Raw genomic sequence first — 26,269 nt, forward strand, 5'->3', positions numbered from 1 at the left:
TCCTGGCCCACCCTCTCTGGGCTCTGCATGCAATGTTAACATTTCAAAGCTGTTTCAGGGCCGCACTAAAAGCCACCCTTGTAAAAAGAAAGCATTTAGATTGGTGCTGACTCACAGTTTCAAAGCCTACCTATAGTGATATACCTCCTCCAACAAGGCCACATCTACTTTATCAAGGCCAGATCTTCTAATTCTTCTCTAGTACTGCCACTCCCTGATGTTGATCAAGCATTCAAATATATAAGCCTATGGGTCATTCTTATTCAAACTGCCATAGTCAACAAAAAAATGAAAGGAACAATTGAAAAACACAAACAAAGCAGCTAGTCCTCCAAATACCACAATGCCTCTTCTGAAATACGTAAAATGTCACATACCACCCCCCCTTTCTGTAAAAAGATCTGGGTGAAAATAGCATCTTACAGCACTACAATAGCTAGCCAACAAGTGGAGAATTTTCCGGTCAGTTCAAGATTGATTGTTCTGTGTCCTACAACCAAAGTGTGTGGTGTCTCTATTGGCAGCATCTTACTCTGTAGTTATTGGTGGACAATCAAGAGAAATAGCAATAGCTTGTAGTGTTTGGGCGCCTCTGAGATTCCCTGACCAGTAACATGGAGGGAACTAAGATTTTCATTTAACAGAAGATATCTTCTATGAGTAGCACTTGGCAAATGTTCAAACCCCTTCCTTAAAATTAATACTATAATATACCACTATATACACATATATACATGTGTATGCATATATATATATTATATGTACACACATGTATGCATCAGGTGACCTCTAATTGAAATATATATTTATATAAAAATATGTGATACATTTATATAATCAACATTATATATGTATGTCCATATATGTGTATATGTATTCCAATATAGGGTATGTGATTCCCTGGAGTCGGAGTTACAGTTGCTTGTGAGCTGCCCAACCTGGATACTGAAAACCAGAGTCTGTCCCTCTGCAAGAGCATATGTACATTTCACTGCTGAGCCATCTCTCTAACCCCCTTAAATTATATTTTTCAGATAAGTAACAAAGCTGGTGGGTTTCTATAGAGCTTCTTTATACATTCCAGTGTTGACTAACCCATCCTGTGTCTTGTTGTTTCCTACACCCCTGCCTGATCCTGGTTTAAACCATTAACTTCCACTATTTCCTCTGGTTCTTCTCACGTCATATGTGTTACACTGCCTTCCATTACATATTTACTTGGGTTGTAAGATGATATCCTTCCATATAAACGGAGTATCTAGAATTCAACTCTACCCTGAGAAATACAGAAATAACCTGTCTGGAATCCAGAACAGAAACAAAAGTCAGTGCATCAAAAATTAAAGGTCAATGTGGCTAAACTTTGAGACATGACATATTGATACATTGTGATGGATAATTTGGGTTGTTGACTTAACTGGGAATCAACTCAAAGGCAAGCCACTGGCACACAGGTGAGGAATTTCCTTAATTATATTCTTTGAAGTAGGAAGACGGACACTAAGTGTGTGGTACCTTCCTGTGGCAACCCGGACCAAAGAGAAAATTCTGCTTTTTGCTTGCTTTCACTCCTGCTTATAAGGTCATCAATTCTGTCGTGGCCACCGCTCCATTCCCCTTCTGGGACTAGAAGCAGTTTCTTCAGATGTCCAGCGTAGGCTCCCCAGGAATCCTGCAGACTTCCGGCAGCAGACTTGGACTGCTAAGAATCCAGCCTCACCTTCAGCTGCCACTGGATGCTGGGCCTCACCCATGAGACACAGTCATTGCTACACCACTCAGAGCATTCTGTGTATGTGAGTCTGACAGATGCCCTTTAAGTAGGAACTGATCCTTTCCAGCCTGTTCCGTTGCAGGACCCTGATGAACACATCCGTGATACTTGCAATGTCTCAAACCTAAAAGCAATGACAAAAATATTTAGAAATCCTAATCAAGTAATAAATTTTATCTAAAAGTTTCTTGACTGTGATTGATGGGAGCTACAGATCACTACCTCTTAAGAAACCCAACAATTATTGAATGGGCAAGTTTCTATTGGCAGCAACAGCTGGAGAGTTTCTTTGGTTCTAGGTGAAGATGTTAGATTGGAAAGGGCTTTGCTTTTCCTGCTCCAGTTGCTGTCTGGATCTTGAGACAGGCTCACAGGTAGCTCAAGCGGGCCTTGAATTTGCTCTGCAGTGGAGGGTGACCTTAAACTCCTGCTCGTCTTTCCTCCAACTCCAGAGGGCTAGGATTCTCATGATCCCAGGCTCCATCAGTACCTTTCTGACAGTGGGCGGGAAGAAATGCAAGAACTCGAGGCGCCATACGGACATTCTGTTAAGCAAGAAGGGGTGTTGGGGAAGGAGAAAACGTGCCTGTCATCTTGAGAAAGGAGGGACACCGAAAGAGCTGATGGGGCAACTGTGTAAATAATCAGAGTTGACCATCTGTTTGCCTTTCACTGTTCATCTCCTCAGTGCCCTTGAATGTAAAGATGTTAAGATGCTAACAAAACTGCTTCTAAAATATTCACCTAACCTCTTGTATAGGTGCAGGAAAGCCACACATTCATAATATGCTTTGTTTTGTACTACAGTAAACATAGTCTCCAGGAGACACAGAGAAGTTAAGTATCCCGACGGAACGTTTTTTATTACCAATGAACTAGAAAGCACCCCTCAAAATGTGATCATACTATTTTGTTATTCCAAGAATTAATGGCCTAAGAAGAAGCCAAGCCCATAGGAGGTAGATTTTGGGATGAATTTGACAGATATTTGCTAACAACTAATATTTGCCAGACTTAGTGTCTAAATAGGCAACCAGATCAAAAAACTTAGGGAGACATGTTGCCAGCAGTTCACCTGGAGGGAAACGTTATCATTTTCAAACCATATGTTTTATGACAAAGCTCTGTTATATGGAGCATAGGTCACAGAATACCCCTCCCCAAGAACTAAGAGCAATGACATCTAGAAGAAAATCTTGGCTTTGTCTATAAATAGTCCCTTTGGTCCATCTCTGTTGGAAGTGAGTTTGGTCATGTACCTCCTTAGAGGTCTAAATTTATATGAGAAAAATTTGTATTCTTTGTACTATGACAGTTACTTTCAGAGTACATCAATCTGGCATTTATTTATTTATTTATTTATTTATTTATTTATTTATTTATTTATTTATTTATTGGCAAAACAGAATGTATTCATTCCAGAATTCTACCTCTTTCTTCCCTTCTTCTTCTTCGTCTTCCCTCCCCTCCCCTCCCCTCCCCTCTCTTTCCATCCTTTCCAGTATCATGCTCAAGCTTATTTGTAGAGTTCAAATGAGAACTTTGTGTTCTCTGGATCAAATTCAATGGGATTTAGCTTCCTGGCAGACTTAAAAACAGACTCTATCTACTTTATCAGAGGTGAGATGGGTGTGAGCTACGCAGAGCCAGTTAAAATCACATTCTAAGGTGGAATCAGAATCAAAAGGTCACCTGCATTCATGGAGAGACAATCATGTGACTTTTGGTCATACATTAGTAAAGTACAGTCAGACTTGCACCTATCAGCACAAAGGTCAAGGTTAAAGGAGCTTAAGCATTTTTATTATTTCCAAGTGTATAACACTTGTACTTTATAGCACACCTAAGTAAGAAAGTGCGGAAAAAGTGAAACCCAGCAAAGTTATTTACATACAGCGTATTTTCCCCAATAATTAACCTTCATTTCGATGAATCACCAGGGACTATCAAACATGTAAATTTTATTTTCTTTGGCTGAGGAATGTTGCTAAATTAGTAGAACCCTTGTCCAGCGAGCATGAAAGCTGGGGTTTGATCCCAGAACTCTCATGCTCAGAATGCCACAAATGTCTGTGATGCCACACGCTGTCATCTAAGAACGGGGGATATGGGAGCAGGAGGGTCAGTAGTTTGAGGTTACCTTAGCTACATCGCCAATTTTGAGGCCAGCTTGAGATATTTTTGAGTCTGTGGAGAGAGGGGGGATCGAAGGAAAGGGAGTGGGAGAGGGAGAAGGGAAAGAAGAGGGAGGGAGAGGGGGAGGGGAGGAAGAAAGGAGAGGGATAGGGAGAGAAGGAGGGAAGTGAGGAAAGGAACATATAACATCGACCATCTTACTTCTTCTTAAAGTTTAGAATGCAGTGATGTTGACTGTATTTGTATATTACTATACACCAGAGCTTTAAATCTCTCATCACTGAACAACCTCTCTGCTCTCTGCTTCCCTAACTCCCAGCCTACCACTAGTCTACTCCCTGTTCCAACAGCTCTGTTGCTTTAGACACTTCATAGAGGCGAGGCATTTGAAGCATGTCATGGTGGTGTACACCTCCAATGGAAGCCTTAAGCTTGTGAAATCAGGAGGATGAGGAGTTATGGAGACAGTGTCTCAAGAAGAGAGGGAGAGAGAAGGGAAGGGAGGAGAAAATTAAGAAGGCAGGCAGGAAGGAAGACAGGATGTTTCAATGTTTCTCTTTCCACTCCTGTCCTATTTTGCTTGTTATAGTCCCTGTGGTTCTTTTAGATGTGGCATATAGCAGGATTTCCTTCTTTTTGTCTTAAGACAGAGTAATCCTCAACTGTATGTGTTTATCACACCTTCTTGGCCAATTCATCTACTGAGCAGCATTTATTATTGATCATTTTGGCTATTGAGAATAATGCTCTTATGTACATGGGTATATCTTTTGCGAAGCAGCTTTTGGATATATACCCAGAAGAGCTCTCGTGCGTCCTGTCCATAACAACCATGCAGTTTTACATTCTTACCACCAATGTACAAGAATTCCCCTCTGTATACCCTTAGCACTTGTTAGTTCCTGGCTTTGCTTTTTTGTTTTATAGATATGGCCACTCTGACAGGTTTGAGGAAATGGCTTCGTGCTTGGAGGTGCATTTCCTTCTTGATTAGCAATCTACATTTCTAACGGTTTACAATTTCTAGCAATTTACATTAATGAACATTTTCTATAAGCTCATTGGTGACTCTTCTTTTTGTTTAATCTTCCCTAGAGACCTGTCGATTCTAGTCTTTTAAGGAGCTTTAAACTGAATTGAGCTTTTCTATTTGGGTTACACTTCTTTATGCATTTCGGATATTAACGCGTCATCGAATCCATATAGTTTAAGTATTTTCTCTGATTTCATAGTCTGTTTTCTCATTCTTCCAATTGCATCCTCTTAGCGAGTTTTAAGCGTTGGTAGAGCCTTATTTGGTTCACTTTCTTTCTCTTTTCTGTTTTGCTTGGGCTGTGTTAGTGCCACATCCATGAATCACGGAGAAGTTCAATGGCACGAGGTATCTCTCTATTTTTCTTCCAGGAGTTTTTATAGTTAAAGGTAATGTTTAGGTCTTTAGTATATTTGAGTTTAATTTTTTTTGTATGCAGTAAAAGACAAGGCTCCAACTTGAATCATTTATAGGTGGATAGTTTTCCTGACATCAATTGATCAAGAGATTATTCTTATCTCACTTCATAGCCTCAGTGACTTTGTTAAAAATAGTTAAATCTCAGTGTGCAACCCTTAGGAGGCAGAGGCAAAAAGACCTCTGTTAGTTCAAGGTCAGATTGGTTTACATAGTGAATTTGGGCCAGCCAGGAGGAGATCCTGTCCAAAAAAAAAAAATAGTAAAAAGTAAATACATAAGTTTAACATAATGAAAAAGCTCTTTTTAGGGTTTTCTGGTCTGTTCTATTGGTTTCCATCTTTTGTTAGTATTGTAGTATTTTGATTACTGGGGCATTACGAGTTTAAAACTTAGGAGTTATGAGGCCTCCAGATCCAGTTTTTTTTCAAGGTGAGGTCACACTTCAAAAATTATCTTATTATTTTTTTGATTATGCATACACGAATATACACACAAACACAGTGCCTGTGGAAGCAGGAAAAGGGTGGGTTCTTGGAATGGAACTCGAGTCCTCTGCAAGAGAATTATGTGCTCTTGGCTGCTGAGTTTACTCCAGCACCTAGGACACAGTTTAAAAAGTAAACAAGAAACAATGATGATTGACTCCCTAGCCATGCTTCTACTGTTACGTACTATGCACTAGTTAGTGTGAGGAATGAGTTCTCTGCACAATGAAGCTGGACTGTTTCAACTATTACACTGTGGGCTGTGAGGTTTATTTATAAAATTTTTACTTAAATTAGAAAACCTTCATGTCTATGGGTGTTTTGCCTGCATGTATATCTGTGAGCTGTACATATGCCTTGTGACTTCAGAGGCCAGAGAAAGGCATTCGAGCCCTGAGAACTAGAATTACTGATGGTTGGGAGCCATGGTATGGATGCTAGGAATCAAACCTGGGTCATTTGGAAGAGCATCCAGTACCCTTCACTTCCAGGCCTTATTTGCATAGAATATTTGAACATTGCTAACACGTAGCTGTGACAAGATTGGGGCACAACCACAAAGCAATGCACAAACACAACACACGGAACTCACATAACAAAATGAGTCTTGCCCCTTCCCAAGGATGTGGCTTCTTAAAGAAGGCCAGCATCTCCCATATGTAAGGCTTCTCTTGCTGTGAACCAGCCTCAAAGCAGGTTATGGAATTACACAGTGAAAGTTCACTCAGTGCCTTCATTTCTCCTGTCACCCGTGACTACTAATTATGTTACATTGTTTCCAAATTCCCTCTTTTATTCCCCAAATGTGTGAAATGGTCATTTTCCAGAAGACTTAGGAAATTGCTTTGATTCATTTTGCTGTGAATTTGGGACAGACATGTTCCAAAATTCAGACATATTAACTGATGTACATATTTTATTATGTGGAGGAAAAAGTTTGCATCCAAACTTTTGAGAAAAATCATTTCAAAATAGCAAAGGAAACTAGGTATTTATGGATAGTATCTGCTTGTGCGGATCTCACATACTCCTTTCCAGATTTGTAATATGTGAAATCGAACTAAGATTACTTATTTATATATAGATTAGCATATTCACTATTTCCCAAGGAAGAATTTTAAGCAAGATACAGATGTCTTCAGATTACAAAAATTTGTAAATCTAATAGTGAAATTACTGACCTAGTATTTTGATGCATACATACCAGTACATTTTTTAGTTCTAATTTTTGTTTATTTATTCTATGTACACTCTCACAGAATGGCAAGAATGTGAATTATTCCACTTATGAATAGCTTAACCATTCTCAACCACTGCGATGTTTCACCAGCCCTTTCTTATTCTTCCTCCCCCTCTTCTCCAATTAGTTTTTTAAGTTAGTATATAAAGAAATGGGTTTTACTAATGACATTCCCTTTGCACACATTGTGTGTTTTGTATCCGACCTTCTTGCTTCCCCGATCTTCCTCCCCAGTTGGCCACACCACTCTGCTTTCCCATCAGCTGTGTCCAATGGTTTATATTTTTCAGGCTTTATGTACCAAATATATTGCAGAGAAGTCATATCTTCCATAATTGAGGACATTTTCATTTAAAGCAAACTGAAGCGGTCAGGACAGCTTTAGTACGGTGATGATAGTGTATAAGTATTTTGAAACCTAAGCTCTTGGATAAATGTATAAGTTTCTGGGTCAGCACTCATCCTACAGGGGCCACTGTTAAACAGAAGCTCTGTGTGAGCCCCCCTCCCCCCCCCGCCCAGAGCATTTGCTCTTCACAGGATCAACTACATTATATGATAAACGGCTATTTATTTATGCATCTAAATACCTCATTTGGCCTTGCTCCCACTCTCCTTAGGGAAAGCACGGGATAACCTATTATTTGGTATTTTGTTGACCTTGCTTAGTCTTTCAGGTTCTTGAGATAAGACTTCCAAATTTGGAAAATAGGAATATTTGGTATAAGTTAAATTAGACACACACACACACATACACACACACACACACACGATCTATCACAAGCAAACGACTTGGACTCTGCAACAATGAAATTACCTTATTTAGGTCCTAGAACAAAGCAAAACTTTTTCACAGTCTCAAAGATTCATCTTCCTTCCCTGAAAGCTGTCTCAGGTCACACTTACACTCTTGGAAAAAAAAAAGAATATCCTGTTTTTGTTAAAATAATTCACAACCATGAAACGTAATCATCTAATAGAAGCCTAATTCAATTTAATTTCAACTCAGTTTTCCCTCTTCTGCAGCGTTTCAGCCTAGGTTTTGTAAAATGAAAATTTTGTTCCTGTTTGAGGATGCAAACTAATAGTTTGCACCATGACATTTCTTTTTTTTTAATATATTTTTTAAAGATTTATTTATTTACTTAATGTATATAAGCACACTGTAGCTGTCTTCAGACACACCCAACCCCATTACAGATGGTTGTGAGCCACCATGTGGTTGCTGGGAATTGAACTCAGGACCTTGAGAAGAGCAGTCAGTGCTCTTAACTGCTGAGCCATCTCTCCAGCCCGACATTTCTTTACTAACAAAGAACATAGGACACTTATTGTTTATTATATGTCAAAATTCACTATTAGGCTGTGTGCGGTGGCCCAGACATGTAATCCCATCCCTAGAAGCCAGAAACAGAAGGACTACAACTTCCAGGCCAACATGGGTACACAGTCCAACCCAGGTCTCAAAAATAACAATGGCGAAAATTCACTATGGCAAAGCCAGATTCTTGTCTTTTCTCTCTTGTATGGACATGAAGCACCTTAATGCATATGTCTTTGACTTAAGAGCATCCTTATGTAAGGAACAGACATCTGTACTGGGATTCAGGAAATGACCAGAAGCAAAGTCTGAAGCCACCAGAGCTAGATTCCATCTGTCCCACACACCGTGGATCTAATTGAATAACTGGAGCTCTTTGTGAACTACCCATGCTCAGGGACAAATTGCTGTCCATCCTTCATGTTGCTTAGAATTGTTATGCTCAGACATTTTACTTCACAGAACAATTTGAACCTGGACTTTGTGTTTTGCTCAAATGAGAGAGCAAAATTCTCTAGTTTTCTTTTTAACCTTATCTATGTGTAAGTAGTTTTAGAAATCTAAAATCTTATAATTTTGCTGGACAGATTTTTCCTTCTAACAACACAGTTAGATAGACAGCATATGATCTTCCTAGATGTTCAGAATCGAATGCGTATTCCAGCTTATTCAAGATGCCAACTCTGAAAGAGCAACGACATCACCAGATATGATAACAGTGCCAAGTGCTGCCCCAGGACTGAAGGAGAGAGCCACTGGCTCGATACTTCCCACAGAATAATGATAACTAGGCCCTTATCATTTGCATAACTCAAACGTTTAATGTTATACAATCATGCGTGGCATTGTGATATTTTCAACCTTTGTCAGAAAAAACGTCTTAAAATAATGGTAAAGAAAGCCCAAGCAACTCAGAGAGATCCTGCCTTAAAATAAAATAAGAGGAAGGGTAAGGAAGGATGTCAGTGGTAGAGAACTTGCCTTCCATGTTCAAAGCTCCTAGTTCAGTACTTAATACTGAAGAAAAGGTATATGGGACGGGGCGGAGGGTGGTGGTGGTGACTGATAAACTTCTTCAATAGACATCAGAATTACAGCTGCTTAAGGACCTGTGGACACAGGCATGTTGGCATATAGCTATAATCTTAGGATATTGAGCCAGGAAGATTACTGTGGACCCTAAGCCAGGCTGGACTACAAAGCATCAGACTGACCAGCCAGGCTACATAGGGAAACCCTATATCAAGCAAAACAATGCACAGCACACTACCAGGGAAGCCCAGTATGTTGGACATAGTACCATGAAAGCCTGGTGTCATCATGCACAGTATGGATCCTAGCATCCCAACACTGGGGAGGCTGAGGCAGGCTCGCCTGGGATTCAGAGAGAGGTGCAGTCTCAGCAAAATGAAATCACCCACCAAGCAGCCAGACAAAGCATCAAGAAGAAAATTATGGAAAGTATACTAAGAAATTCAGAGCAGATTTACTTTTGGATTATCTCTGAAGTCTTCTAAGTACATATACAAACTTAGTGATAGGACGTTAAAATGCGGTCTACTACAATGTGAACTTTGGGCAAAGCAGGGCCATCATAGACCCCTTCAAGGAGGATTTAACTACTTGACCGAGATTAGAATAGAATACGATGTTAAAAAACCCTTGATTATTTGCAGACAAATAGAACTGTTACTTTAAGAGCTAGTTCACCAAGACTAATACCACAGAATAGAAGCTACATAAATCCTGCTATCTCTGATCCATTTCCTCCAAAACCTTCGACTAGCAATGTCTTCCCTATTTATTTCCCTTGTCGGTTGTGTGCAAAGAAGATGCTCGCACACAGCTTTAGAGATGCTCTCTCACAGTCAGTCTTTAGAGTGAAAAAGATGTCTGCATATGAGTTGCACTAAAACGTCTCCCATTTGAATCTCCATTTGACACTAGCTAACTATTCTCTTGAGGAGTGATTGATGCGTGCCTCCCATTCATGCAAGTCTTAAAGTAACAAATTATTGTGAGGGTGGGTTGACAACATGGGGATCATAAGGAAGGCAGAGTGCAAGTGCAACTTGGAGGTAGAGGACTGGCAGGTAAGGACTTCCGCAGCATAGATACACAGCCCACATTTGTCTTTTAGCAGTCACCTTACACTGGTATAAAATGGGAAACTACACGCCTGTGGAAGGCAGGTGTGGTGACAGACACTTGTAACTTCAGTATTTGCGAAGCTGAAACAACAGAATCTAAGCTCAGGGTAACCCTTAGCTACTTATACAGTTGGATACCAGCCTGGGCTAAATGAAACCCTGTCTCCAGAAACCCAGAACAGTAACAAAAGGATCCACAAAAGCTAAAAGGAATGGCGATAGCAGCTTCCAGTCTCAACCATAGGAGCAGTGATGGTATTGGGAGCGTTGAGTCAATCCAGTCCAACAAAACTCCTGTTTGTCAGTTCTGGATGGGCAGCCCAACAAAGTAATAAGAGGGTACGAGTAAGGACTCCATTATCTGAGCTTAAATACTTCATGAACTCACTGTAATTTATTTGTAGAACTAAGATATAATAACCACTCCAAAATGACCCTATGGGATCCCAAGAGGTTCCCCAGGTAATTTCCTGTAACAAATAACAATGGATATGCAAAGTTCTCCCTCCTGGCCATACTTTAGGCTGGAAAGACAGTACTCTTGCTATGTCATAGATCTGGAAGTGGATAAAGTAAACGTAGAAGTTTTCGATGGGATGGTCAAGCCACGAGTACAGACAGAAAACTGAGCTGAACCATTCCGGAATGTATTTTGGAAGAAGCAACTATTTTAATTTCATAGCTGAAATCTAAAGCCAATGTGGTCAATGTAAACAATAGAAACTATGTACAAAATTTGTAATGAAACCCATTGTTTCTTCTAATAACTAAATGATCTAAAGAAATAAAATTGAGTCAGCTCTCAGATATTGCCAACCTCGTATTTTGACTGGAGCCTGGGGATTTTACCTTGATGCTAGATATGTATTTTTGGGACAGGTTATTGTTAGGTAGTCTAGGTTGTTTCCAAACTCAGGCTCTCCCGGCCTTAGCCTCCCCTGTCCTGGGATTACAGGCCTTCTGTGTTTGACTGGCAACATTACTTTAGAGAGATAGTTTCTATTCTACAATGGACTAAAAGATGTAAGTGGAGACAGTGTCATTAACAGGTGGACCTTTAAGAAAACATTTAACATTTAAGGCAACAAGGCATTGTGGTGTTTATCAATGAGATGATGCAGTTGTAAATATACTTTGGGTAAACTAGCTTGGGAAGGTGGTGTGAATAAAATATTCTCTTATAAAAACCCGTGGAATGACCTGCGGGAATTGTTCTTCCGACGGTTTGTTCTTTCTGTGTAGAATTTAGTGGCCTTTAGATTTGTTCTACTTTGTCTTTTCCTTCATCTTTCATGGATGTCTGCTGTTTATAACCAGTCAGGTATCCTCATATCGACTCAGGGTCTCACTCTGGAGCTTAGGCTGGCCTTGGCCTGGAACTATTTAACCTGGCCCTCTCACTTCCAGCAGTATCCCTGCCTTGACCTTCTGAGTGCTAACAGGGCAAGAGTAAACAGCTGTACCTGGAGTTCTTCTCACAAATGAAGACATGATGGGTAGTCTCCGGAGTAACCAGGTCGCCTTTCCCTAATCTTTTATTGTGCTCTTTGGAGGTAAGATCTCATTGGAACTCACTGTGAGGTCCATACTGTTTTGAAATCATGGTGATGTAGCTGTCTCAGTGTCCTGGTTTGTGGGAATGCAGATATGAGCCAATATGTCCAATTAATTGTCTCTGGTCTCTATTGAGGTCTCATCTTATCTTAATGTGATAGTAGCACAAAATGTTTCACTTATACACACTCCATTTCTCTGACCGCTCAGCGTATCCATTAGCGATACTTAAACAATACATTGAGAAAGCCTCCCCCCAAAAAATGAAACTACTGTTAGCCATTCTTCTCATGTAACAAAACGCCTGGGAAAAGCAACCTACGAAGGGTTTCCCTTGGCTCACCGTTTGATGAGCATATGGTTGTCTGTCTGTACAGGAGAGGCCTAACACCTAAAACATGAAACGGTATCCCTCACACATCACAGTCAGGAAGCAGAGGCTCATGAAAACTTGGACTTAGTTTGTTTCTCTTTCCTGCTTACTCACTTCTGGAGCCTACATCATGGTATATGTATATATATATATATAATATTTAATATATTACTATGATTAATATAATATATAATATATATTACTTTTGATTGTGTAGTCAGTTTCTCCGAGTCTGTGAATTACTAGTAAGCAAGTAGTTCACAATATTCTATCAATATTCTGTATGGTTTTTTTTTTCTATTTTGATCCAGGGTTTTGCTATGTAGCCCAAGCTAACTTTAAACACTCTCTTCCTACCTCACTCTCCCCTGTGCTGAGATATACACCAGACTTGGGTTCTATAAGCTTTTGGATATGAAAAGTGCAAATCCCAACTGCAGATCCAGGGTATTCTGCGTGCTCACACAACCCTTCCGTGTCCAACAAGTGAAACAGCTGTCCCCTAACCTCTTCTAGAGCAGTAAGCTGCTGAACCACATGAACCCTTATAGACTCAGTATGTGTGGGAAGTGTTACCTCATGGGGGTTTCCAGATGAAACGAGTACTCTCTATCTGTCCAATAGGGTGGCCTCTAGCCACAGGTAGCTATTGAGTCTTTCCATTGTGATCACTGTGGCTAAGGAACAAAAGGTATTCGACATCCACATACATTGAGTTAGCACAAGTCTAGTAGACCCTCCTAACATTCCGTATGTATCAGAAGTGTGAGGCCATGGTGGAGAATCCAAGGGTCTTCTTCACATAGAAGCATGGTGTTTATAAACCCTGTCGTTCCTTCAGTATGGACTTTCAAAAGTTTCCCATTTTTAGAAAATAAACCCCCAAACAACCGGTCTTTTGGCTCCTTTCCGGTATGATTCATCTTCTTGTAGAGAGGTGTAAGACCGATTTTATTGCCAACTCAGCCCCCTCTTCTACAGACAGAACTCAGTGATTAGATGCTGTATTTATTTAGGCTATCCTCTCAAAAAACCTGGTTTCTATGCTCCGTTGAAGTGACAGAAATGTTTCCATGAAGATTATCCCAGACAGCACAAATGTTCTTTCCCAAAGTAGAGACTGGAGCCACAGCTCCCTCACACTGCCGGTCCCATCTGTTGATACTTATAGAAGCAGCACCCACTTCTCAGACAGGAGATGCCAGTTCCTTGGTAAGGACAGAGAATATGGGGATGCATTCAAAAGGGGGAAAAAAGAGTCTACCTGAAAAATCAGATCCACAGACTAAAGTAGCTGGAGAGTTATTTAGAAACTGAAACATTTTCCTTCTACAGCACAGAGATAGATTCTTTGTGTATACTTGCCTGGCTATTCTCTCAGCAATATATTCTAGGAAACGAAGTTGTAAATACGTTTTACCAGTCCCAACCCTCCATTTTCCCGTCTGTAACATGTCCTGATTATTTCAGGCTAGAGAGGTGGCTCAGTGGTTAGGTGCTACACTATTCTTCCTTAGGACCTGAGTTCAGTTCCCATCACCCACCCCTGGCACCGTCACACTGTAACTCCAGTTCTAAGAGATCTGGTCCATGCCTCTGGTCTCCATGAATACCTATATTCCTGTGCATGTCCTATCCCAGGATACTTAAACACATACTCATAAATAAAAATGAATCTTTAAAAAATAGGATTATATTTCATTAGGGGAACTTGGTTTTAATTCATTACTATAGTGCATTGTTTAATTTTTTTTATTGCTAACTTATCGTGGCTTTCTTAAATTAAGCTTGGTGGGTAGGTATGTGCAGAATAAGCACACACACATATGGTTCAGTGCTATTTTTATTTTAGTTATAAATTGGGGTTGGAGAGGGCTTGGAATGTATCCTCCAGGACAATTCTGGGGCAGAATAGAAAGATGGAGAAAATGACTGGGACATAGAAGGCAAAGAAGGACCTCATCCCAGGGCTGAGTCCACTTGTTAGATGAGAGGCAAGACTTCTGGCACAGTCAGTGACATTTGCTCAATCTCTGCTTAGTTGCAGACAGTTTAGAACGAGCTGGTGTTGGGCAGGATTGAGGCTTGTTAAAGGGGGTTTTAGAGCAGAGGATATGTAGATAGAAATACATGGGGTACGGTGAAGGTACACTCCAGAGGAGAGCTGGAGGCTTCTCTGAGGCTCTCTCTTTGCTTTCCTTCCAGTAATTTCCAATATATACCACTCAGGTCAGTTTTGAAAATATTGCCTTCAAAGGGTGAGCAAGGAATTTAAACGAGATAGCAGGGTAGTCCCAAAGGCGTGCCCTCCGGGTTTCAAATGATAAGGTAAAATTCTAGATCATCTGGATATGGGAAGGTAGGCTATCTTTACTGCCAATGAAGTTCTTGTTTGAGATTCCTAGGAAATGTCCTGGAAAAGAAATAAGGTACTTCCAAGGTCATCTGTAGTCTATCCTTACTTAAGCTTGGCTCGTAGCTATTTCAATGCACGTCCCTGCATGGAACAGGTCAGCCTGAAGGGCGGCAGCACTGAGTCATACCCTGATGGGTGCCATGGCTGCTAATACTACTGAAATTCTAAATCTGACGCGTTAGTGTTCTACAGAATATTAAGCACTTTTGCCTCTTTGTGGATTGCCTGTATTGAGAGGGTTATCTTGCTGCCTTTTCTATGCACACACGTAATTTCAAGCTATTGTTGCTACTATTTGTCTTTTCCTGATTCGGTTTCTCTGATCAGCCTTGGCTGTCCGGGAATTAGCTCTGTTGTCCAGGGTGGTTTCAAACTCTGAGATTATCTGCCTCTGCCTCTCTGTTGGCCTTAAAGTCATGAGCCACCACGGCTGCTTGTTTTTTGTATCTCCAGACAATGACTGCATTGTAGGGTGTCTAGGAACTCAATTCTCCTGTCCTGGGTGTTGTTGGGATTATGTATGCATCTCACACGTGTGGCAAAACCACAATTTTGTCTCTTCAAATATCATATCTCTGTCCCCACAGGGCTTTTGGAGGCATTAATGATCTATGTTGACCATCATAGTTCATTTTGTATGTAGGAGAAAAGTAGGTAACCCTTCACATATGTGGAAGGAGAGGGTGTACTGAGGGTTTAGAAAGGGGCAAAAGCAGGGAGTGTGAACTGAAAAGATATACAAGAAGAAAGTCCAAAGTCCTCTTCATCCCTTTCCTTCTAGCAGTGTGGTCTTTAGGGCCAGCTAGGTCATCCCAGTGGACACCACACTAGAATAGGGCCTAGGTCTTGGCCTTCTAGGCCAGTCCAGGCCATTGTGAGGCCTTGAATGCTTGGGGTCACCAGGTTAACTATAGACTTTGTGGAGTCCACAGCATCTGGGAGTCCAAACCCTGCCCTGGAACCCACACTTGCCAGGCCCCAGAAGCACAGGCCTTGCCCCAAGTGCCAGAGCCCCCTCGCCCACGGTCTTGGGGGTGGGGCGGCCTCGCCTCGGGCCGGTGCTTTTCGCCCTTCGTTGGCCGCCAGAGGCTCCCTCTCTCCCTCTCCTGGGATTTCGCTGCTGGGCTCCCTCTCTCTGCGGCCCTAGAGTTAATCCCATCAGCCGAGGTGAGGCACCTGTTACCCCGGGGCCTTCCTCATCCCCACGACCTGTCCCCTAGTCCACCGGGCCTCGCGGGCCTCAGGGCCCAGCGTGGGGGCCCCGCACGTGGGCCGAGCGGCGTCCCAACCCCAGGCCGCAGGCGAGGGTGTTAGCGCTTCGGGTCCCCAGGCCGGGCCGCCATGGCTGGGGTTGGATGGGGGGAGGGAGCGCAGCGCGCGTCCCGGGGCCGCCCCGCGCGGGCAAGACGCGCGTGGGGGGCCGAGGCGCGAGTGCAGGCGGCCGCCGCGCGCGCCGCGCCGTGACGAGCGGGCGGAGGGCACACGGGCTGCGCCGAACCCTCACGGTCACGGGGGGCGGGGGGGAGCGCCGGAGGAGTCCGACCTCCCGCCCGGGCCGCTCGGTAAGGGGGCGGCGTGCGGGTGGCGGGGCGGCGGGAGCGCGGGGACGCGGCGGCGTGCACAAAGGCGGACCCGCGGGCGGGTGGGGGTGGACTGCGGTCGGGAGCGCTGGGGTGAGGAGCGGAGGCATTATTCGCGGGATCTATTGTTTCCCGGCACACGGGGTGAAAAAAAAAAGAGGCATTTGTGGTCATCACCCTAGCATTTGCTCCCTCTGCTTAATGGGGCCGGCGAGCTTGTCTCCTCCCGGTGCCACACACAGGGATCCGCCTGGCAGCCGCCGGGAGCCGCAGCCAATGTGTTAGGACTTCAGGTGCTTCTTGGCACAAAGCTAGACTGCGACCTCCTACCGTAGCGCTTGGCGTCACCTGCTCTCCCGGCCCTGCCCCGGGGCCGAGGTATTGCGTCCCGAACCAGGCTGGGGAATCGGCTGCCTCTCAAGTTGGTGTTATTTATGTTTGTCTTTTGTGAGGGCAGGTTTTGAATCCCCGGCGGCCCCTTCGCCCCCGCCTCCGCCCCCTCGGGCTTGAATTGGCGGAGGGAGGGAGCGGGTGTGCAGCTAGGGGAGAGGGGAGGGTGTTTATGGGTAAAAGGACATTGTCAACGCTTTCCAAAAAAATAATAATAATAATAATAATAAAGAAAGAAAGAAAGAAAAAATAAAGAAAAAGAATAAAACCAAACCCAAAACCATAGGCACCACACTCCTCTCTTGTTTTGTTTGCCTGAATGGGCCATGCATGCATGCTGGGCCAGCAAGCTGAGTTTTGGAGCTGATTTAAGTGAAAGATAGGCTTCCTCAGCTGATGGTGCGTGAGAGTGATGTGGTTCCGTCTGATATTAAAACAAAACAAAACAAACCTGAATGAAAAATATTTAGAACTGCATTGAGTGCCTGAAGTGTTGGACTGCTGGCATATTGATAGAAAATCCAGTTGTGGGCTGGAGGACAGACAGCAAGCATGCGTTTGCTTTCTTTCTTTCTTTTCCTTTTTTTTTTTTTTCCATCTTGTAAGTTAGGGGCCAGAAGGAGTAGACAAATCAGGGCTGTGGAAGGAAGTGTCATGGTATACCTGATTTCTGGTTACATTCTCATGGGTCTTTTCCCACGAGACTCCACTCCCTAACTAATAATAACCTCTTGGCTAGGAAACTTCCAAACAATGCATAGAAAAACTTAGAGCAAAACTTAATTGACCTTCCAGAACTTCTGTCCGTTTTGTCCTGAAATTGCACGGAAATTGATACTTTGAGCATGCTGTACATGAGAATATTGGCTCAGAACCATCAAAGAAGCTCTGTAGCCCTATTTTGGAGTTTGAAGACATAGACTCTAAACTTTTCCCTGTTTTGCACGATTATGGAAAATTCCCAAATCAAGCGGCCATTTTTATTTTTTTTTTAAGGAGTAAATGAGTTGTCGAGTTCTTTCATAATTCATTCATAGAAATATCCCAAACTTGGTCTAAAGCATTACTGTCGTGTGTGTGTGTGTGTGTGTGTGTGTGTGTGTGTGTGTGTGTGTGTGTGTGTGTAGGGGGGTGTATTGTAAGCATCTGCAAGTTTTGTTTGAAACATTTCTGTTACCAAAGACCAATCGGAATAACCCTTCCGCTTCTTAACTTTAAGGGCCCATTTCGAGGTAATTTATTTGATGTGTGGCTAAACCACTTGGAAAACCAAGTGTTTGGTGTTGATTAGTTGACTGAATAGAGATACAGGTAAACACATGGATTCAGAAACTCGTTCTTTTCTATTACAGATGAACCTCTAGAAAAGAGCTATTTTGTGTAACTCTTGACTGTGAGTAAATTTCTAATACACCCGTTGGAACCATCAGTGGACATTAGTGCCCTTTGAGAGGCCCTTTGCCTGGTCAAATACTGGGGATCAGGAAGAGAGGTCTTTTTGGTTTGTTGTTGTTTTTCCCCGTGATCATTATGAGCATTGGCTTTTCACCCTTGAAGTAAAAATGTTGAAAGCTGAATCTTCAGGTGAACGAACCACTCTCAGAAGTGCCTCTCCTCACAGGAATGCATACAGAACTGAGTTCCAGGCACTGAAAAGTACTTTTGACAAACCCAAACCTGATGGGGAACAGAAAACGAAAGAAGGTGAGGGCTCCCAGCAGAGCAGGGGTAGGAAGTATGGCTCCAATGTCAACAGAATTAAGAACCTGTTCATGCAGATGGGTATGGAACCCAACGAGAATGCTGCTATCATTGCCAAAACGAGAGGGAAAGGTAGGCCCTCATCCCCTCAGAAGAGGATGAAGCCCAAAGAATTTGTGGAGAAAACCGATGGCTCAGTGGTTAAACTGGAGTCCTCTGTCTCTGAACGGATTAGCAGATTTGACACAATGCACGATGGCCCTTCGTATGCTAAGTTCACAGAGACTCGAAAGATGTTTGAGAGAAGTGGGCATGAGTCAGGGCAAAATAATCGCCATTCCCCAAAGAAAGAGAAAGCGGGAGAGGCTGAGCCACAGGATGAGTGGGGTGGCTCCAAGTCCAATAGAGGCAGCAGTGATTCCTTGGACAGCCTGAGCCCTCGGACGGAGGCTGTCTCTCCAACTGTGAGCCAACTGAGTGCCGTGTTTGAGAACAGTGAGTCTCCAGGTGCCATCACTCCTGGGAAGGCTGAGAACAGCAACTACTCGGTGACTGGGCATTACCCCCTGAACTTACCATCTGTTACCGTAACCAATCTGGATACCTTTGGCCGTCTCAAGGATTCTAATTCAAGGCCTTCTTCAAACAAACAAGCTACCGACACAGAAGAGCCTGAGAAGAGTGAGGCTGTGCCAGTACCGGAAGTGGCTCAGAAAGGTACCTCTTTAGCTTCATTGCCTAGTGAAGAGAGACAGCTGAGCACAGAAGCTGAGGACGTCACAGCTCAACCAGACACTCCGGACAGCACTGATAAAGACAGTCCTGGAGAACCTTCTGCTGAAAGCCAGGCAATGCCCAAGTCTAACACCCTCTCCCGACCGAAGGAGCCGTTAGAAGATGCTGAAGCTAATGTGGTCGGGAGTGAGGCAGAGCAGCCACAGAGGAGAGACCTGACAGGTGGTGGTGACCTCACCTCCCCGGACGCGTCTGCTTCCAGCTGTGGGAAAGAAGTACCTGAAGACTCGAACAGTTTTGAGGGCTCCCATGTATACATGCATAGTGACTATAACGTGTATCGGGTGAGATCCAGGTATAACTCGGACTGGGGAGAGACGGGCACAGAGCAGGATGAGGGGGACGACAGCGATGAGAACAATTACTATCAGCCCGATATGGAGTACTCGGAAATTGTTGGCTTGCCGCAAGAGGAAGAAATCCCAGCAAATAGGAAAATTAAGTTTAGTTGTGCTCCGATTAAGGTAAGTATGCCTTTTCAGATTGTTCCTTAAGTTTCCTTTCAGCATCGGAGGTCTGAACAGCAGGAACAGACTCGAGTACACAGACACACACACACACACACACACACACACACACACACACACACACACACACACACCAAACAAACAGGAGTTTTTGAAATGCAACTGCTTTTACAAGGAGTTCTTTAAGATTACCTGTAATAATCGCATTCCCACTATGTTGTAAGACACAGGGAATAAGGTACACTGAGTGACCTATTGCTAGCCTGAAGTTTGATTTACTTGCTAAATGTCTTGGAGTCATTACTTCTGTGTAAGTGGACCATGTTGCTGAACTTTCTTTTTTCCTTTTTCTTTTTTCTTTTTTTTTGCATTGCTACTTGGTTGTGAACATTTGCTTTATGAAAGTCTGTCAGCTGACTTAAATACTTGGTCTGCAAAGCCGTGACAACATACAACTTCAATTTCAGAATGTGTTACGTAGCTTTCTGGTGAGATTTTGAGGAGGGGAGTGTCACTGACCTGCTCTGCGTGGCATTATTTTTCCTCTTATATATATCAGATAAATGCCAGTGGAATTCACATGCTTTACGGTGATGACTTAACATAACTAACATTCGATAGAGGAGAGGAGCGGAAAGCCTCTTAGCAGCGGAACGCTCTCAGTGGAAAATAGCCATGAGGGCTGGGGGCAGTGGGTTGAGTATCAGAATCCCCTCGAGTGCTTTCTCAGAGTGACTTGCCCACCAGCTTAGTCCTTAGATGCTGGCATCCTGTGTGTGTGGAGTGCAGGGAGTTAGGGTGCAACTATGTAGTTTGATGCCACTTTCTAGCACGCAAGATGGACAGATAATAGATTTGGAATTTGATAGCATATCTTCGTCACTTTGTTCCTCAAAACCTAAAGTCACCGACTCTTGTTCTTTCCGACCCATGGACTTGCACATGAAGCTGTGAGATAGAGAACTTACGTGGAAATCCCCACAGAAATGCCTGGCACTGCTGTGACTGAGCAGTAATGTTTTGAAATAAAGTAATATCCTGTGAAGTTCTGTATAGATGTTAGTAAGGCAGAGTTATCAGTGTATGGTGTGTGCTTTGGGTCAGAATGACCACATGCAGTTCGTCTATGTTTAAAATGAACCAGGGATATGAATTTAGTTTGAGACTAATCTGTGTCCTTGGATGTTAAAATGAACCAGAGATATGAATTTAGTTTGAAAGTAAGCTCTGTCCTTGGATGTTTTAATGGCTTCTTGTATTAATTCTCTCTGCTTGCCCGATTTTGGGGGTTATTCTCACTTTTAGGTACCAACTTCAAAGGTATCCTTTCCTTAATCCTGTACAGTGAGCCCCCAGATCTTACTATTTAACTGTCCTTTGAACATCATCTTTCTTCTCCTTAGGAAGAAATCAGTAAGATTAAACTTTTAAACTGAACAAGAGATACGTAACTGAAATAACTCCTCAAGGAGTTTGTTAAACCCGGCCACTGACTGCTTAAAGCGGGGGAATAGCAGATTATGAACATTATCACCTAGACTGTTAGTTAGCCTGTGAGTCTCGTGGATACCAGCCTCGTATTCCGGTCCTATGATGCACAGAACATAACTGTGCACGGTTTGGGTGATGGAGTGTAAAGGACTTGTCATTGAAGTTGTCTTCGTATGTGAGAGCCAGCTCTTTGGGTATGAAACTGTGAAATTCAGACTTTCTTGTTTCTTTTGCTTATAATAATAAGTGTGTTGCTTCTTTCATTCACTCCTGGTTTCATATAGAAAGAGAATGTGTCCATTTAGGCCATTTCATAAAGAACCTGGGTCATGGGAAGATCTGGGTAACAGAGAGCTTTGGCCTTTCACTGGCCTGTTAACTAGTTGGAGTGAATTAAGTTTGCAAACCGAATGTCAGTCTTATCTCCTTTGTAATGAATGGGACAATTACTCTTTTTTGTGGCTTCCCTTGTTTAACAGGAAAGTGGATACACTTGGACATTTGCAAGCAGCTTTCTACTGATGGCGCAGATGGCTTCTTTCCCCATCTAAAATATTTCTTTTCCTCAAAAGGTGGTAACTTGAAAACAACATTCAGCCAGTGCTTTTGTAGGCTCATCATGTGTGTTAGTCACGCTGCTAGCTGCAGAAGATACTCCTGTCTGTGAGAGCAGTTCTACTCTGACCTTGTAGTCAGTTCTTGGATACATTTTATGTAAAATAAATTCAGGTTAAACAGTGTAGCAGAACAGTGCCTGAATGTCTTGTGCTTTTGAGTTCTGGGCTGTACTTGATGTACAATGGCAGGGATCCCATGGGTCATTTGGAAGAGTGTGTTCACCATTCACGCTATATGTTTACTTGTCTTTGTTTACTTGTATATGTTTACTTGCTTTCTGTAGGCAGTGGAAAGTTAAGATCAAGTTTCTTTGCTGTTTAAACACCCCCTCTTCATGCAGCAATAGAAACCATACTCTCTACAGAAATAATATTTGCAACTTTTATATTCTTGGTAATCCCTTTTCTTCTAATCTAGGTAAAATAGTTCATTAGTCTCCTGCATGAGCTTTGTGGTGTCGTACTGTTTCTAAAGTCTAGGTTCATTCTCTTACAGAGATTCTCAGTAAATGCTCAAGACCTTAGGATGTCTTAAATTTGGACCCAGAAAAGCAAACAAACAAAAATCATCGTTAACCTTTCCTGCAACACATTCCTTCCCTTTATTAGTTATTTGACATTGGTCAGCTTCACTGAGACATGGTGACACATGCCTGTGTTCTAAGGATTTGAAAGGTTGGAGCAGGAGGATTGAAACTTCAGGGCCATAGTGGGATACATTGTAAGAAACTTTCAGTGTTCTCCCCTCCTCCAAAAGATAAGATTTCATTGCCGCCAGCAGTGAGTGGAATTCCCGTCTTTTTACAGGCACAGTTGTTTCTAATTGTATAGGTTGATATATTTAATAAGGCCGTGGACTATCAAAATAAGATTATTAATAGGAAGCACAAACTTTGAGAGAATGTTATGACCAATATTAATTCAAGGTATAGAATGATGTTTTAATTTTCAGAAACATTTTAAAAGCAACAAACTTAATTAAAGTAAACGTCAATCAAGGCCAACGAGAATAGCCTTTGTCACTCATTTTTCTATCATTTTAAAACTGGCTCTAGAATGTGTGAGAAAGACTATGAATAAAACCCATGTTTTCCTGGTAAGGGAGGCTCGGTCACAGAAAGGGGGCGGGTGGGAGGTGGGTTCTTCCATTAACAAGGCTTTTCAGTCTCATCTGCTGTTTGGTGACCTTCCCTGGGTCACTACAGTCTCATTAAGGAACTCATAAATAACCCTTTCTGTTACTAGCAGCCTTGTGTTCTTTAGGTTCGTATTCTCGAAATGGCGTCATCTGAAAAAGATTCTCTTCACTCCCAGCAAGTATTACTCCCAGCAGAATTACTGTTCTGGTGCGCTGTGCTGCCTGCTTCCAGTGTTTCTCAAACTGTGCTGCACTTTGGAGACCCGGTTTCCAGAGAAGAAGGGGCAAGGATAGCAGTCTTTCTTTCACTGATCACAGGGGCCTTGGAAGCCTGGAAGATAGTTCTTTGTACTCTCTGCCTTCTGGGGCTCAGAGTCACTGTCCTGGCACATATTGCTTTTTTTTTTCTTTCAGTATTGACACTCAGAACAGAATCCTGGGATCCAACTTTTTGTATCTGTGGAGGCTTTAAGTTTCAGCTGTGCTTCTTAAGCTGTAATATGCATATGCATCACTTGGAGATCTTGTTAAAATACAGATTCTGTTTCTGTAGGTGTTCCCTGAGAAACTACCTTGATGCAGTCATTCGATCCTGAGCTTGGTGCCAGGCAAGCCATTGCAGAGGGGATGCAACAAAAGCAGCCAGCAGCCAGGCTACAATGATCGAATCTGCAGTTTCTCAACTCCGTTTAAAATGCAGGTCTAGATTCAAGAGGCAAGCCGTAGAGTAGCTTGATACAATTAAGAGAGACGCAGAGGGCTGGGCACTTAGCTCAGAGGTAGAGTACTTGAAGCTCATCTGTCTTCCCCCATTTCCCTCCCTCTCCCTTTCCCTTCCTCTCCCCCTCCCCAGTCTTGTGTAGCCTCAGCTGGCCTTGTCTCTTTCACACCAGTCTTCTTCTATTGATTGTGTGGCCCTGAGGACAGAGCTGATACTGGGATGGTGGTCTGTGCTGGTCAGTAACAAGCACACTGGACATCGTGAGTTTCTCTGCTGAGAACCACAGATTTATTTGCTTTTCTCAGGGCGATCCCCTGCAGTTCCAGAAAAAGGCCATTTGGAGTGTTGGAAGAGGCTAACTTTATAGGGAGGTGACACAGCTGTCAGTCCAGAGATGATAGTGAGGACTTCAAGTGTTAGTTCCTCCAGCCTCCTTATTTCTGTCATATTTTCTGTGTATTCTGTTTTTATAATATCAGGTGATTACTAACTCACCTATTTTAAGTATAGTTTCGAAACTGAACTTGGCCTTTGGTCGACCAGTTTGCATTTTCGTTATGTGTACTTACCCAAGCCTGTGGTGGTTCTTCCTCATAAGCTGCTTCCCACACTGATGTCCCTCCTGAGGACATTCATCCACCACACTTGTTTTCTTTCATTTTCCCGGCTGGGCAGTGCTGGGTATTGAATCTGGAGTCTTAGGCATTCTAGTTAACGACTCTACCACTGAACTAAATCATCAGACCCATATGTTTTCTTTACTTCTGTAATAGAATTTAATAGTTTAAAGCACTGTAGTAAACTTATTCAACAGTAGAGCAGGACTGGAATCTAAGAGTCTATATTTTCTTTGCTTTTCCTCTTTTATCCTTGGGATAAAGCCTCCCTAGGTAGCCCTCTCTGATTGGCATAAAACATGTTTTGTGGCCCAGTGTGGTCTTGAACTCTTGGCAGTCTTCCTGCCTCAGTTGTTTGAGTGCTAAGGTTACAGGTATGTGCCATCCCACCAGGGAGGTTCTGCTTTTCTCGCAAGGTCCTAAATTGTGTCAGTGCTGCTCTCCACACCTCTCTTTGGATTTCAGAATGAAGCATGGTGCTTGGCTCCCCGGAGAAGCTGGCTATAATATGTTCAACAATCTGCTCCCTGGGTGGGGCTGCTTAAGTAGGTTGTGTGCAATAGGATTCCTATAAGAACAAGTTGCAGTTACACAAGGCACTATTTCAGAATGCCAAAGTGGATTATGGTTTTTGCATTCAGAAGGAGTTTGGGTCATTAAAACACCACAGCCTAGAACCTCCTGTGGCTTTCATTATAAAGAGACAGAAGGAGAAGGAAGGTTTGGTTGACTGAGAAATTCCATTCCTTTCATTCTTCAGGGGCATCTAAATCAATAAGCTTCTAGGGGGAAATATAAGCATTGTCATCTTAATTGTCTTGTTTTTATTTGGATTACTTTGAAGGCATAATATTGAAATTGGATTCCTCTTACACTTTGATGTTTTGTCACCTATGGCTCATAATGAAGCAAATGAAAAATGTCAACTAATTAAATATATTCTGCAGAATCAAATAATGTATATAAAATCAGTCCCTTGCCTAAAATTCAAGGCTATATACTGTATATATGCTTGGTTCTTGACCACTGAACAATTATCGTTTGTTTATAAAGAGATTTTTTTCCTGCAGCAAATCATGTTTGATATTTCCTTGCATTTCATAGCAAATTTTGAAGATTTTGCTCAACATAACTATCTTGTCCTTGCTCCAAACTTCCTTATAAGAACAAGTTGCTGGATTCATGAGCTTTCAAAGATGGCAGGTTTTGTTTTTTGGGGGGTGGAACTGTTAATGTTCATACATAGCTTACCTCATTAACCCAACTACCTGCACATATGAAATCATTTGATTTAATTTTTCTTTGCCTTTGATATTTTTCTAACATCTTCATTGCTACAGACAAAACAGTAGCTTAGGGATTTGTTCAGAAAGCCAATTAAATCTTGAGCAAGCAAACAGGCCTCTAAAAACAATTTGCTGCTTTTATTCTGCTTTAGTTTTCTTCCTGGTCAGTTCTTACGTTTTCCCCAGCATTAATCTCTTCATGTTGTGGACACAGAAACTCAAGAGCTGACAGTCCTGAAAGCAATCTAATGTAATATCCTCGTCACCGAAGGAAGCCGTCAGCAGCATGTTGCTGAAAGATGATTTTTAAGCTTCTGCTTGAATATCATCCTTACGGGGAGTTTATTGTTTGGAGGGTTGAAAGGAGAATCAGGGCACGCCAGGTATCTATGCACTTGTTTTTGTATATTCAATGTCCATCTGCAATGCTGTGTTGAAATAAACAGCCCCAAGGCTCACCACTTCTAGTATACTGTTCATTTTTGCTGGCTTGTGTAACCATCATTAGTATCTAATTCGAGAATGTTCCCATCACCCAGCAAAATACTAAGAGTCAGGAGTGCC

The 26,269-nt window shown here is 42.5% G+C and overlaps 1 protein-coding gene and 1 long non-coding RNA gene across 9 annotated transcripts in view; both read left to right on the forward strand.

Moving 5' to 3' along the window:
* Nucleotides 1-1,960, forward strand: part of LOC147994737 (uncharacterized) — a 37,892-nt gene extending 35,932 nt beyond the window's left edge. The window contains exon 3 of the long non-coding RNA XR_015686365.1: nucleotides 1,583-1,960. This is a non-coding gene — a long non-coding RNA (uncharacterized LOC147994737). The remainder of the gene's footprint in view (nucleotides 1-1,582) is intronic.
* Nucleotides 1,961-15,962: 14,002 nt separating this feature from the next.
* Ppp1r9a (protein phosphatase 1, regulatory subunit 9A) overlaps nucleotides 15,963-26,269 on the forward strand; it is a 270,523-nt gene continuing 260,216 nt past the window's right edge. For 5 of the 8 annotated variants that reach the window (XM_087659508.1, XM_087659513.1, XM_087659509.1 and 2 more), the window contains exons 1-2: nucleotides 15,963-16,069; nucleotides 18,225-19,832. In XM_087659508.1, the coding sequence (XP_087515634.1) occupies nucleotides 18,435-19,832 (1,398 nt within the window). In that variant the 5' untranslated portion in view covers nucleotides 15,963-16,069; nucleotides 18,225-18,434. 8 annotated transcript variants of the gene reach the window in all.

This window comes from Rattus norvegicus, chromosome 4 (assembly GCF_021556685.1).
Source record: "Rattus norvegicus strain SHRSP/BbbUtx chromosome 4, alternate assembly SHRSP_T2T, whole genome shotgun sequence".
Lineage (NCBI taxonomy): Eukaryota > Metazoa > Chordata > Mammalia > Rodentia > Muridae > Rattus > Rattus norvegicus.